The 14,169-nt window shown below is 38.1% G+C and overlaps 1 protein-coding gene across 1 annotated transcript in view; it reads right to left on the reverse strand.

Annotated features, from left to right (window-relative positions):
- Positions 1-127: 127 nt before the first annotated feature.
- LOC106474397 (Golgi integral membrane protein 4-like) overlaps positions 128-14,169 on the reverse strand; it is a 35,648-nt gene continuing 21,606 nt past the window's right edge. Inside the window, exons 9-10 of the mRNA XM_013935088.2 lie at positions 973-1,085; positions 128-727 (exon numbers count right to left, since the gene is read on the reverse strand). Of these exons, the coding sequence (XP_013790542.1) occupies positions 677-727; positions 973-1,085 (164 nt within the window). The 3' untranslated portion in view covers positions 128-676. The remainder of the gene's footprint in view (positions 728-972; positions 1,086-14,169) is intronic.

Here is a 14,169-nt window from a genome sequence, read left to right on the forward strand (position 1 = left end):
AGATGTCAGCTTCTTCAGTCAAGGTACAGTCCAACACAGATGTCAGCTTCTTCAGTCAAGGTACAGTCCAACACAGATGTCAGCTTCTTCAGTCAAGGCGGAGTCCAACACAGATGTCAGCTTCTTCAGTCAAGGTACAGTCCAACACAGATGTCAGCTTCTTCAGTCAAAGTGGTGTCCAACACAGAGGTCAGTTTCATCAGTCAAGGTACAATCCTACCAGAGGTCAGCTTCTTCAGTCAAGGTACGGTCCAACATAGATGTCAGTTTCGTCAGTCAAGGTAAAGTCCAACCAGAGGTCAGCTTCTTCAGTCAAGGTACTGTCCAACACAGAGGTCATCTTCTTCAGTCAAGGTACGGTCCAACACAAATATCAGCTTCTTCAGTCAAGGTAGTGTCCAACACAGATGTCAGCTTCTTCAGTCAAGGTGGTGTCCAACATATAAGTCAGCTCTGCTAATCAATTTGCTGCCCAACAAAGAGGTCTGCTTCATCACCCAAGGTGCAATTCAATAGATAGATCAGCTTGGTTAGTCAAGGTGAAGTCCAGCACAGAAATCAGCTTAGTCAGTCTAGGTGTAAGTCCAGCACAGAGATAATCTTCATCAGTTAGAAGGTTTAATGCAATACAACACAGGGTAAGCTCCTTTAATTAAGGTGTAGCGAAACATAGAAATCAGCTCCGTCTCTCAGTCTTCACCACTCTCTGGTTCTGGGTAAGGAGATTCTAGCAATATTACACAGACAGTGTTAATAATGTATCCTAATACTCATCTATACACGCTTTCTTAAAAACAACATATTTTATTATTAATTTCAATTATACTTAACTCTGAACTTTGATCAATTACCTTCACAGCCAACAATTTTAAGCTTTTAACCTTTTTTAACTTATCAAAGTATTTAACATCGTAATCTCTCAATCCTGGCTACTTACCACATTACTTATATGCCTTTGCCCTTTCCACTTACCTTGTTATTTAGCCCTTTATTCTTTTCATTCTGGTAATTTAGCTCTTCATTTTGGTCACCTGCAAGCAACATGTCTCCATCTACATCCAAACCAACACTGTCATCTTCAGGGTCTTCAAAACAGAAATATTTTATGTTATATAGCTATTTTTAAAGCATCATTATTAATTCAAAATTTGAGGCTATAGTTAATCCCCAGATGCTGAACTTTTTATTTACAAAAATCACATTATTCTTAGGAATCCAGAAGTGTGTGTGAATATAACCTACTTATTTGAGAAATCAGCAAAAAACAAAATAACTTACACAAAACAGAGTGTTTCTGTTAAAGAAATGGAATACACCAAGGAAACAATAGGAAAAAACTGCTACTGTAGATTTGTTTTCTTAAAACTACTACCATTTTGTTCAGTGAGAACTAAGTAAACATAGGAATAAAAATACCATTTTATATTATCAATTGTGCACTCGCCATACTATGAAAATATATGTGTAGTAATACATTAATTCAACATAGCTTGGTGTAAGACAGTATGTGGGATATGGGTAAAAAAATTACTAAATTCAGCTCTGTTAGCTGAATTTACCAAAATTTGGCATTCATTGATAGAAAAAATTAACAATGCTGGACCATGAACATAAGAACACAGGTCACATTAGGCATTAGATTGTTTTGTGTTTAACTAAAACCTCTAAAAATGGAGTTTCCCCATTAAATTTAAGTATCTTAAATAGAAGAGACTAGAGACATTTATTTACCTAGGTCTACACCTATGAAACACAAATAAATTAATTCAACTTTATTTTCCATACACAGAATAGATGTTGAAATGAATGATTAAATACATTATGTGTAAAAGGCTTCAGCAAGTCAATTCAGTTGTGTTAAAAAGTTTAGGTTTGGAATTTCATCAAGTTTTACAATTTCTCAACAGATACTCTTTATATATTGTTAGACATCTTTAATGAATAAAAACAAAATTAAAGGCCAATGTCCTCATCATTAATTAGAATTATTATTTTTTACCTTTAACAATCATGAGATTCATGACATAAATGACACAGTTTCAACCTTTAACAGTTGTCACATCATAATGTTCTTTGTACCTTTGATCATCATCATACTATGAAGTTGTTCCTACCTTTATCATTCACAACCATAACATAAACGACATTGTTTCAACCTTTAACAGTTGTCACGTCATAATGTTCTTTGTACCTTTAATCATCATCATACTATGAAGTTGTTCCTACCTTTATCATTCACAACCATAACATACACAACATTGTTTCAACATTTAACAATTAACATGCCATTACGTTTTCCTATCTTTAAAAATCATCATGCAATGAAGTTGTTCCTACCTTTAACAATCAATCATTATTATGCCATGATAGTTCTTCATATCTTTAATAATTATCATACATTGAAGTTGTTCCCATCTTTATCAATCATAATTATGCCATGATGTTGTTCCTATCTTTAATAATTACCATACATTGAAGTTGTTCCCATCTTTATCAATCATAATTATGCCATGATGTTGTTCCTATCTTTAACAATCATCCTTTTACCACAATGGTATCCCTATCTCATAGTTCCTACAACTTGAGCAGAATGTAATTCCCAGACCTTTGAATGGAATGGGGGAAGGGGTGTCTGTGAGCCAGACTAGTTTCAGAGAATTCCACTCCTCATCAGTGACCCTGGACACTACCACCAATGAAACTTCAGACCAAACCAAGTTCTTCAAATACCTATAGAATGATAGGTTTCTTTTTTGTAAGTGTAAAACAACTTAAATACAATATTTCAAAATTCCCAGACCATTTGATCTATGCTTGCAATATATAACTGAACCATTATTTATAATAATGTGTGAAATTGAAAGACATTATTAATGTATTGTATAATAAAAACGAAACCTGAGTTGTGTGTTTAAACTCACTTTCCTAGAACATGTACAACAATGGCAGTTCATCCATTTGTTTATAACAGTGTATACAATTCACAAGTTCTTAAGTTTAATTTAAGTCAAAAAGATGTTATTACAGCATAAACAACACTACAGATTTCAATATTTCTGATGATTCGGTTTTGACTTTTAATACACAGAAGGACCATGTTTTCTACTGTAAAATGAAATATTCTTTAATAAGTGCACTTCTCATATGTCAAATTTGTATTAAAGCAATATTTTCTGATGTGTGTACAAGCATAAAACTTACAGAACTTTCAGCTGCTAACCATGCACTGCAATAGTCATATTTACAATATCTATAAAACAATTGCATGTTAACAAAATCAACCAGTGATGCATAGCATATTACATTATTTTTGCACAAGCTTTGAAGCTGAACACAACAAGTTCATCTATATCAAAAAATTAAAATCTTTGAAGTAATGTAACCATAAATTTATTGATCAATCATGTTAAAGAAAATATTTAAGTTTACTCAAGTTTTGTTCCTTCACAATATCACCAGATTATAGTTATAAATGTTAACATTTTCCTACACTAAAAATGTATTTCTGATAGAATCTGACCTCACATAATAGCTTTTCTTGAATGTGCACAAATTTTTGCTTGCCACAAGCCTTGTTACTCCCACCTACCCTCACGTGAGACAGCAGTGTGATAGCATGCAAGTGAGCATGTGACAACCTTCCACCAATAGGAGCAGGACACAACTAGCACAGCTGACTTCCTCTATGCAGCTTAACTCAACTTCACTTAGAGATTGAGCAACATAAAAAAAAGACATCGGAAGTGGGGAGAAAGGGTGGGAAAAGTGAGAAGAGGTAAGAATCTACGGGAAATACATTTTCAGTGAAGGAAAATGTTAACTTCCAATACAATATCTTACTTCTTCTCACAATATAAAAAAAAATCCACACTGACCTGGTGGAGGGACCGGTGTAACATTACCTAGATGAGTCCCCTTCAGAAAGTGCTCAAAAGAAGCCAGGTATACCATTTCCTCATGAAAAAGATGTGTCACAATAAAGACAGAATTACAGGATGAACCCCATAAATTATATAAAGAGACCCCTGGTGTACAGTGGCTAGAGCATGGTAGACCATAAGTGGGAGATTGACCTCAACCAAAACCAACAGTACCGTAAAAGGAATGCCCGGCCCATGGTAGGAAGAGGGTTCCCTATCATTCACCTCTGACATGGGAACTGCAAGGGAAGAGGATCTTCCATTCCAAGGAGTTTTGCATGTCCAACTCAATGAACACCAGTACCTCACAATAACCAATATCCAGATGACGGTAGGAAGAAGAAGAACAGCAATGTGGCAGTTCATCTCCAGTCCAGAACCAGGTGGAATTGGGAATGAAAAGTCCAGTCCATGGTAGGAGGAGGGTACCTGGTCCACTCGCATAAAGGACTTACCCAGCTGGTCCAGCTCCAACCAACACCAGCCCCCCCCCCCCCACCCTTAGTAACTGACATCTGGATGACAGTAAGAAGGAGGGGTGAACTGCATTTTACAGCCAAACCGAGAAGCAGCAGGGATGGGCAGCAATTCCCTTTGAGTTTACTCATGTTAGTCCATGAGTGTACAGTCTGTCAGTTGTCTTGTGGAACACCCCATCTCAATGGTGGGCATTACTGATACTGACCTGAATGATCATACAGTGCAGGTTTAAGGATAAGTATTCCTAGTCAAGCAATGCTTGCCAGTGAGCAGGATCCATATTTGTGAGAAAGGCCCCTGTAAACAAACAACAGTATAAAAATAGTAAGTACTCACTCATAGAGAAACTGTGGAGCTCAAGATGGTGACAGGAAGTACATGCTAACCTGTAGAGCAGAAAATGACCAAATGATGCAGATAATGCAAGATCAATGTATGGGGAGTGTGGCCCACATGCTGGCACAAATGATATCCTCTAAAGGAAGACTGAATCAGGTAGCTAGGGACCTGGTAAGGTGACAGATTTGATGGGAGGAGACTTGGAAGAGATAAAGATCATGAGGAGAAAGGGAAGAATACACCAGACAATTCAGCTGGCAAATAAAACCTGTAGGGGTAATAGGAAAAATATCATGGGAAAGGGAAGGGTTCTAATGAATAAACAAATGAGAACAACAGAAGGGAACATTGTGAGCCACGTAACACCAGAAAGCCTGAACAAGACATAAGAAGTGATTTGAACTGGAACAAGGATAAAGGTGAGAAATTGAAGGGAAGGAAACAGGAGTTAAGGACTGAAGTTTTGAGCCAAAGTTGATCCAGGAAGAAGATGGCATAGGACCTGTGATATAATGTGCAAGAGACATTGAGAGTGAACAAATGCACACACCAAGAGGAGGAGGAAAAATATTTTTAACCCTTTAAACACGATCAGACATGATTACCAACTGCTCAACTAAGACATTTATGCAACAAAAACTCTGTGTGTTCCTCACAAAACCTCGTAAGATTTTATTAGTACAATAAATATTTTGTATTATTTTTTTTTTATTAGTACAATAAATATTTTGTACACAAAGAATGACATTATTCTAATTGTGTCTTTCTAATAAAAATTTGATTTATCTATAGTAGGTATTTGCACTCAAACTGTTGAGAAATAGTTCGAGTGCCAAGTGATTTTCATTTTAAGCATAAAAATACTTTTCTTCATCTTATAGTTTTCATTATTCATTTGCATAATCTCTAGAACCTTCTAAAGGAATATGAAAAGTTTTTTAAGGTAAATTTTTGTATTTAATTTTTTATTTTCTTTACTGTATCACTAATTCTAGCTATTATTATCAATGTACAATTCAATTAAATAATTAAAATTAAGAAATAAAAAAAATGCATACCTTTTAATTTTTTGTAGAATATCTTTAAAGATGTTTTGGTTATAATTGTAATTTTGAGTATTTTCCTTTTCACATATAGTTAATTTTTAATGTTTTATTTTCTGTTCTGTCATTTACCACATATTATTCAATGGTACCATTGAGGCATGTTATAGTGTCTCTGGCAGACATGTGCAACCCTTCAGCAAAAGTTTTATGCACCATGTATATCCTAATCCTCGAAAACTGATGCAAAGTATGATGTATATATAAAAAAAATTTTAATCTTTCAATTATGCATTTTAAAACACATTTGATACGTAATTAACTAAAATATAAAAATAAGACCTAACTACAATTTAACTGTATCTCTGACTATAACATATTTAGATAAGAAACAACTGTAAGTGATATAATCAATCAAGCAGCCAACAATGCTACAGTCAGTTATCTGTACTTCATGATGACAACTGTGCGCCAATTTTAAAATAATCATCAGACTATATTGTGAAATTAGCTCTTTCTAATGACTATAGAAGTGTATGTAACATCTACGTCTAGGCTATAAAGCTCAAACAGATTTGTTGAAGGTGGGCATGACACCTATCAGGGGTTTAAAAAATGTATTACATGTTTCAACTGCATTCATTCAGAGAACTTTGAAATATATGAGTCAAAAAGTTATGTAAGTATATTATTTCTAGACATACCTCTACTTAACTGCCATTTTATTATTGAAAATGCAGTGTAAAAGTAGAAAATTTTCATAGCTGGTTGTTCACGTAACAACACTTCTGAAGTTTTAAGTAGTTTTTAAAAGTTTCTTTTTAAATAAAGGAATTCAAACTTAGATAACATAAAGTTTCAAATCATAACATACATTATAATGTTAATTTCATTCACATACATTGACAGTAAAGGTGTTTAAGTAAATTTCCAATGTAAAACAGTGACTTGCACAAGAAATGGTATAAAGGGGTACCCATTGCAAAAGGGTTAAGGAGAGATGATATAATGAAGACATGGGTTTGAGAGGGGGGGGAGTGGGAGGGCATGGAGGATGACACTGAAGTCCTAAATCAGGGAGGGGATAGCAAAGATGAAAGAAATGAAACAAAAGGGTGAGTACTGGAGAAGTGAAGAGATGACAAAATCTTGTGAAATGGAAAGTGGCTGACAATGCCACACAATAATTAGCAACAGTGAACACTGACAGCCCCTTGTTGAAAAGCCAGGTAAGGAAGAGTAGGACGGGATGGAGGAAAACTATGACGAGAAGACCAGTGACAGTAGACATACCACTTTCATCGGTAAACCACAAGGAGGAAGGTCACACTGAATGGGAAATGAGGGACGCAACCCATGGGGATTGTCTGGCAAGAGACCGGACAAAAGCCACACAGGAAGATGGAACATGGGAATAGAAGGGTGTAGTGCACCAAACTGAAATTGTCTGAGGAAGATGGGTGAGAGGGGAAGAGGAGCAGGCACAGAAGTGGAAACCCAATCCTGACTGAGAGCATCAATAGCTATAGCCAAAGGATGAGGAATATGAAGCCAAAACCTGGGAAGCTTGAAATTCAGGTGAGTGCCAAATGCATCCAGTTCTAGAGTACCTCACTGTGAACACAGCTAACCAAACACCTGAGGGTTGAGGGACCACACTGTGGGAAGAATCTTGTCAGTGCTCAATAAACAGTCCACAACCAGATTCAGGGCACTTGGTATATAATATGCCATTAATCAAATGTGATGGCTGTGGGCCCAAGACAGGAGGTCCAACATGTGAAATACAAAGAGACTTTGACTGAGTGGTCCCCTTGCTCAGTGATGTACAAGACAACCATGGAGTTGTCAGAATAGATCGTAACTGACCAGTTCCTGAGAAATGTAAGGAAAGTTAAATTTTTCCTAAATTGAAAATGTATTTACAATAATACTTACCTCCACTAACACTTTAGCTATTCCTCGACTTTGACTTTGCCCATCTAAGCAGTCTTTTATACCCCACTTAAATGCCTCTGGCATTGCAACACTCTCTATACCGACATGAATGAATCCTCTATCCTGGTACTGTATATAAGCACCTCACTCAGATAATGTAATCACTTTATTGAGACTTATGCCATCCCAGTCACTAACATCAGCTCTTAGTGGGGAGAAAGAGCAGGAAAGTGTCAGCAGAGGTAAGTATTATTGGAAATACATTTTCAAATAAGGAAAATGTTAACTTCCAAAACATACTTATCATCCGCTGACACTTTAGCTAGAATCACACACAGATCAGGGGTGTAGCAAAATAAGAATGGTACACGAGAGGGGGAACCAAACTACATCCACAACAGGTATGCTCTTCACCTGGAACCTAGTTCCTGTATCAAGGGTGGAATAGAACATAAGTAATCATCATTATAAGGTCAACCCCAACCAGATAGCCAATGTTCCACAACTTGGAGTTAGAATTAAGGGGTCTTAGTCCCTATATCCCATGTTAGTAGCTAGGGCAATTGAACCATAATATTATATATATATAGATATGCTTTTGACTGGATCCCAGCCTGTATCCATAGAGTGATGCATTCTGAACCACCGGAATCACGAAAAGAAAGTAAGCAACACCAGAAGGGACAAACTTTCTCCTCCACCTGAAGAAATCTGAAAGGCAACACACCAAGCCAAGAATAACGGGATCACATATGCCTTACTCAACCAAAGGAACAGAACTCATCTGTTTTGGAATTATGAACATTCATCCTCACTCCCCAACTGAGTTGGCAAGGTACATTCCACTTGCCCATGGAATTATGGAGAGGATGTGGAACACTGTGCTCAACCAAAGACCGAGGATGGAACCACTCCGTGTTCGAAATTATGAGGAAATAGTAGGCCTCCTTCCATGAAGAATATACTAAATCAACATTGATGAAAACTAAGGGCTATGCACACCCCAACCAGATAGCTTAGCTTTAAATCTGAATTGGTGTTACGAGTAGGCTCCCATGGAGAATAGTGCCTCTCCTACCTACATCTGGGAAAAACGAAATGGGACCAGGTAGGAGGGCCCCTAACTTCACCCTCTTCTCCAAGAGTGGAGGAAAAGCCTCTGTCCACCACCCCAGTGACTGGAAACTGAGTGTGGTAAGGACTCCTTAGCTCCACAGTAGAAACGGGGTGTGTGTGGGGGGGGGGGGATAATGCATGTTGGAGAGTCCTGAGGAACAGTGCTCTGCAAACAGTGCAATAGGCAAACAAAGTTCCCTAAATTTTTAAAAGCAAACTGACCCCAATTTATTCAATATGATGATTGGCATGATACCCTTTAGCTTTGCTAATGATAGTCTATGAGTGGCAGTCCAGCAAATTATGGTAATACCATCTGGTGAGCACCTAGATGGTCTTATGGAACACCTCATTTCTACAGAACCTGTTGCAACCAGTAGGAAGTCTAGTTAATGTGGCTGTTAGTGCAGAATTGAATTGTAAAAAAAAAGCATACCTGTCTGGGCAACACCCACCACAGAATGGGTGGGATCCAGTGACAAAAAAATGGCAAGGGATCATGCAAAGTAAAGAGACAAGATGAGAACAAAAATATACATTCCTCCTTATAATCTAGTAGATGTTGTTAAAACAGCCACAGGGGGTACAAAAACCCTCAGAAGAAGAATCTGCCAGATCGAGTAAATAATGTGAGAAAAAAAGTATTGGAAGAAGTCCACATACCAGCCTGTAAGATGTCCTCCAGCAGGTAATTGAAATGGCCAGTGAAAGACATAGAAATGTGACAAACCTGATGAGATGTGACTCACAGAAAATTCCTCACTTGTTAAGAAAGACCAGAATAAACAACATGGATATTTGCAAATCCATCTCACCTAAATAATTGGGGATAAATCTCTGGTCATAGAGGTGAGAAATAGCTGGCAAAAGAATTCTTGAAAAGGATTTATCCCCTTCCCTAGCTGCCAGAGGCTTAGAAAGAATAGATCTATCAGGACCAAACTGGAATAATAAAGAATCCAGTTCACATGGAATGCAAACAACTCTGACCTACGACATTATCATGCCAGCAACAACAAAAATACCCAATAAGGAAAAGATGGTACATGAGGCTAAAGGCTCGATTGGATGGCAAGACAAAGCATGTAATATCATCCTACTATCCCAGTTAAGGAATTGAATAGACCATTTGGGAAGAAGGATTTAAATGATTATAAAAGGCTAGATAGCACTGGGGAGTCAAAAACTTTCTGATGTTTAACATAATGAAAAGTAGCTGATAAAGCTGCCTTACATAAAAAGACAGGAGATGAAGCTAGACCCAAGTAAAAAAAACAGGTAAAAAACGAGATATGGTGGACATTTTTGGGTGAAGTGGGCTCAAACTTCTCATGAAGCACACAAAAAGCAACTTTAGAAAGCAGACCCCAATGAGCTTGGGAAAGTATGGGTGTAGAACTTTGGGTCAAGATTGCCTCAACAAAGAAGAAGAGGTGAACCCACCAGAAGATACTGTAGAAGAGGAAACCATGGCTAGGCCAGCCAATCTGGGTCTTGCAACAGCTCTGAAGTAAAGGACTGAATCATAGCCAGAACTCTGAAGAACAGATGAATTGGGGAAAGGCATAGAGGTGCAGTCCCATCCAATCTGGATGGAATGCAGCTTTCACCAAAGCCCAAGGATGAGGTACTGGGGGCCAAAATTGCCAGTAGTTGAAGCTTAATGAGTAGCAAATGTGTCGGTCATTGGAGACGTGAACTGAGAGCAAATCAATATGAAAAACTCTCAAAGGAGAGTCTATTCAGTTGAGAGTATGTGATTGGGCTGAGACGGGTAATGTGCTATGAAATCATCACCCCAGGAAAATGGCAAGCCAGAAGGCTGACATGATTGGAGTGAGCCCCTATAGAAAAATAACCAAACTGCAAGAACAAAGGTCCTAAGAACATGTGACCCCATGATGGGAAATTTAAGAGACCAATGTGGAATTCATGGAATGAATCATGACAACATTCCCCTGCAATAGATCAAGACCTTAAACAATAGCCTGTTGGACAGCAAGAAGTTCTAAATTACTGATGTGGAATATACCCTGGAATTCCTGACCTTCAATATGTGCACCCCATTCTGAAGTGACGCATTTATGAAAAGAGAAAACTTGGGACATAGGGAGAGTATAAGTACACTGATGGTAATGTTGATACGATCCAACCACAACTCAAGAACTAAGATGTTGCTCCTGATGAAGGAGACTTGATGATCCAGTGGATTGAAATTCCAGATCCATTGGTTGCACAGTAACCACTGAAAGGACTGCATGTGTCCTCGTCCTGAAGGAATCGGAGATTCTAGGGATGCCCACATCCCCAAAAAAGGGATAGCACCATTCACATAAGAGTCTGACTGCCTGTTCCATAGCCTGGAGCCAGATGGGAGTTGGCTCTGCCCGACTTAAAACATGTTGAAAAACTCATACAACTTTGCAGAAGACACATGGTGCATATGCTAGGCCAAAGAATAGATCCCTGAACTGCAGAACCTGACACCTGTCCATGAAACATAGATAGTGGCAAGATGAATTCACTATGTAAATGTGGAGAAATGCATCAGCAACATCAAACTTGGTCATCCACAGACCTGGTGAAGAATGCCAACAAAGGTTGAAAAAAGGACTCCATTATGAACCTGGGAGGATCAAAGAATTGGTTCAACCGAGGAAGATCGATGATCGTCCACCAATCTCCCATCATCTCGGGCACAATAAATAAATGGGGATAAAATCCTCTGATCAGTTGGGGGGGGATAACACAGGTTGGGAGGATAATGGAGGTGGAGAAGCGAACAGAAAGACCAACCATGATGCCAGGAACTGAAGAATTCATGGATCTGCAATGGAGAAAAACTAGGTGTCCAATTGCAACCACACTCCTACAGACCCCAACCATCTAGGGTAGACAACGATCCCATTGGGGACAGTTGGCCCAAGTGGAGGAGCCTTGAAACTAAGGATGGAATCAATTCTGAGTATCCATAAAGCAAAGAACAGAAGCCAGGGTCAAACAAATCCATGAAAATTGTGATCTGTTCAAGGTGATCACAGGGTCCAGTCTGGAACCCCACATATCCTAAAGATGATCTAGTCTGTGGAATCGAAATATACGTCTACCTAGCGGTGGTAAACCAAAGCATGCAAACAGACAAACGAGGGTACAAGGTATATCCATCCCATCACGAAATAAAGCATTAAATCTCCCAGCATGAACCAGCAATATCAGGGGAAAGAGGGAAAACGAAGTAGTACCCCTAGACCTTTCTGCCCTCAAGGAAGGAGCAGACTCAAAGGCCATAAGGGAAGAAGGGAGATGGATAGGGATGTCCAAGGGATCTGGAACAAGGTTCCACTGATCTTGTAAAGCCCACATCCACAAAAGAGATAGAACTTCTTGTAGAGTTGAAGAACGAGAGGAGGAAACAGTCTGAACCAAAAGCTCCATAGATTGCAGGTGAAGGAGAGAAGGTTGGCCTTGACTGAGATGGGAATTGAAAAAATACCCTGAGAACAAAGTATTGAGTGGGGGAAAGAAAAGACTTCTCCACCTTGACCAGCCAATCTACCCATGCAGCATCTTAGAGAACAAACTGAGTGTAAAAGTAAGATGTGACATGTAAAGGAGCTAGAAGCAGCCAGTTGCCCATGTAATGGTGGTAACAAAGGCCTCTGGAATGGAAAAGACAGGCAAAGGCCTTGACCACCCAACAGAAGATGTAGGGAGCCGAAGCCAGCCCAAACAGAAGAGCCTGGAATTCATAGCCACAACCCAGGTGGACAAAATGAAGAAAATGCCAGTATGCTGGGAGACTGGAATGTGGAGGTAAGCATCTAAGACATCTACCTTCATCATCCCAGACCAAGAGTGAACGTCCATCAAAAAGAGATAGGTATGACTCTATGGTGACTTGAGGAAGGTCTAGGAAGAAAGACTGATGATGGGGCCTGGTGTTCTTGGAGACAATAAACAAATGGAAATAGAAACCTGGTTGAGAAGGATCCACCCATTTCACAGTGCCCTGGTGAAAAAGATCTAGAACTGCCTCATACTGACCCTGGCTGGAAACTTAGAGAAATGAAGTGTAACAAACTAAAATAGAACAAACTAAGTTCTAAAAAAAAAAAACAAGTAAATGACTGAAATTCTGTGAGTAATGCTTCAGTGAAAAACACATCTAAACACCACAAGTGCCAATCGAGAAGTGAAGTTGAGCTAAGCTGCATAGAGGGAGTCAGCTGTGTTATAAGTTGTGTTGCACTCCTATTGATGGAGGGTTGCTGCATACTCATTTGCATGTTATCACACAGGTGGAAGTATCAAGGCTTGTGGCAAGCAAAAATTTGTGCATATAGAAAGCAGCACAAGTAAAAAAAAGCTATTATGTGAGAGGAGATAAAGTATTGTATTGAAAAACTAAGTTGTAAATTCTAATACACAGAATCAGACCTGCTGATAAAACACTCATAATGTTTATAGTTGCTTTTTAAACCCATGTCATTACAATGTACAATCATATTCGTAGAGACTACAGTAACTGGAACAGACACAAATGATAATGTAAGTAAATGTGTTTGTCACAGGCAGTGTTAATGCATTACAGTATTGCACCACTCAACAGTCAAGTTTTTCATTTTGTTCTTAAATAATGCTGCTTATTAGATTAAGTAAAAAGTGTTACTAAGTAAATCCTTTACAAAAAGTACTCACATTTATTTTCATTATGGTCATTGTGTTTAGACACAACGAAAAACATTAACATATAGCCTGTACTTCAACATACTAACACTATATAATCACCATAATAATTAATAACTGCACTTCAAGAGCACACTGCAGTCTGAAAACCCATAGTTTCAAAACAAAACCAAAACTATTAATTCAGTTCTATCAAGCTGCAGATGGTCATCTTTACCTTCAGTCTTTATTTTTTCTTGTCCCAAACATCTTGTTTGTTGCTTGACAAAATGTAAATTTTCCTTATATACTACTCAGATATCTAATACATTCAATTACAGATTATTAAATAAACATGATGTATTCATTAAATCTATATAAATAAAATAAGAGTTTTGTCTGTACATTGCTTAGAATAGTGTACTTTTTGCATATCTTCACGTTTCATACACCAGAGAAGCCGAAACAAGCCTTATCTCAATTTCTGTCTGTCTGTGTGTCTGTTGGTAACACTCGCGGACGTGTTTTTGTTCGCTTTTCACGGGAAAACGAGTGCACCGTTTTCGATGAAACTTTTTTTTCTTTGTTTTATAGATGTGTAAGAAGGTTATAGGCTACTTGAAACTGTCATACACCTTTTTGAAAGAAAATGGTGGCTGCTCAAAAAA

This window comes from Limulus polyphemus, unplaced genomic scaffold, assembly GCF_000517525.1.
Source record: "Limulus polyphemus unplaced genomic scaffold, Limulus_polyphemus-2.1.2 Scaffold7170, whole genome shotgun sequence".
Taxonomy (NCBI): Eukaryota; Metazoa; Arthropoda; class Merostomata; order Xiphosura; family Limulidae; genus Limulus; species Limulus polyphemus.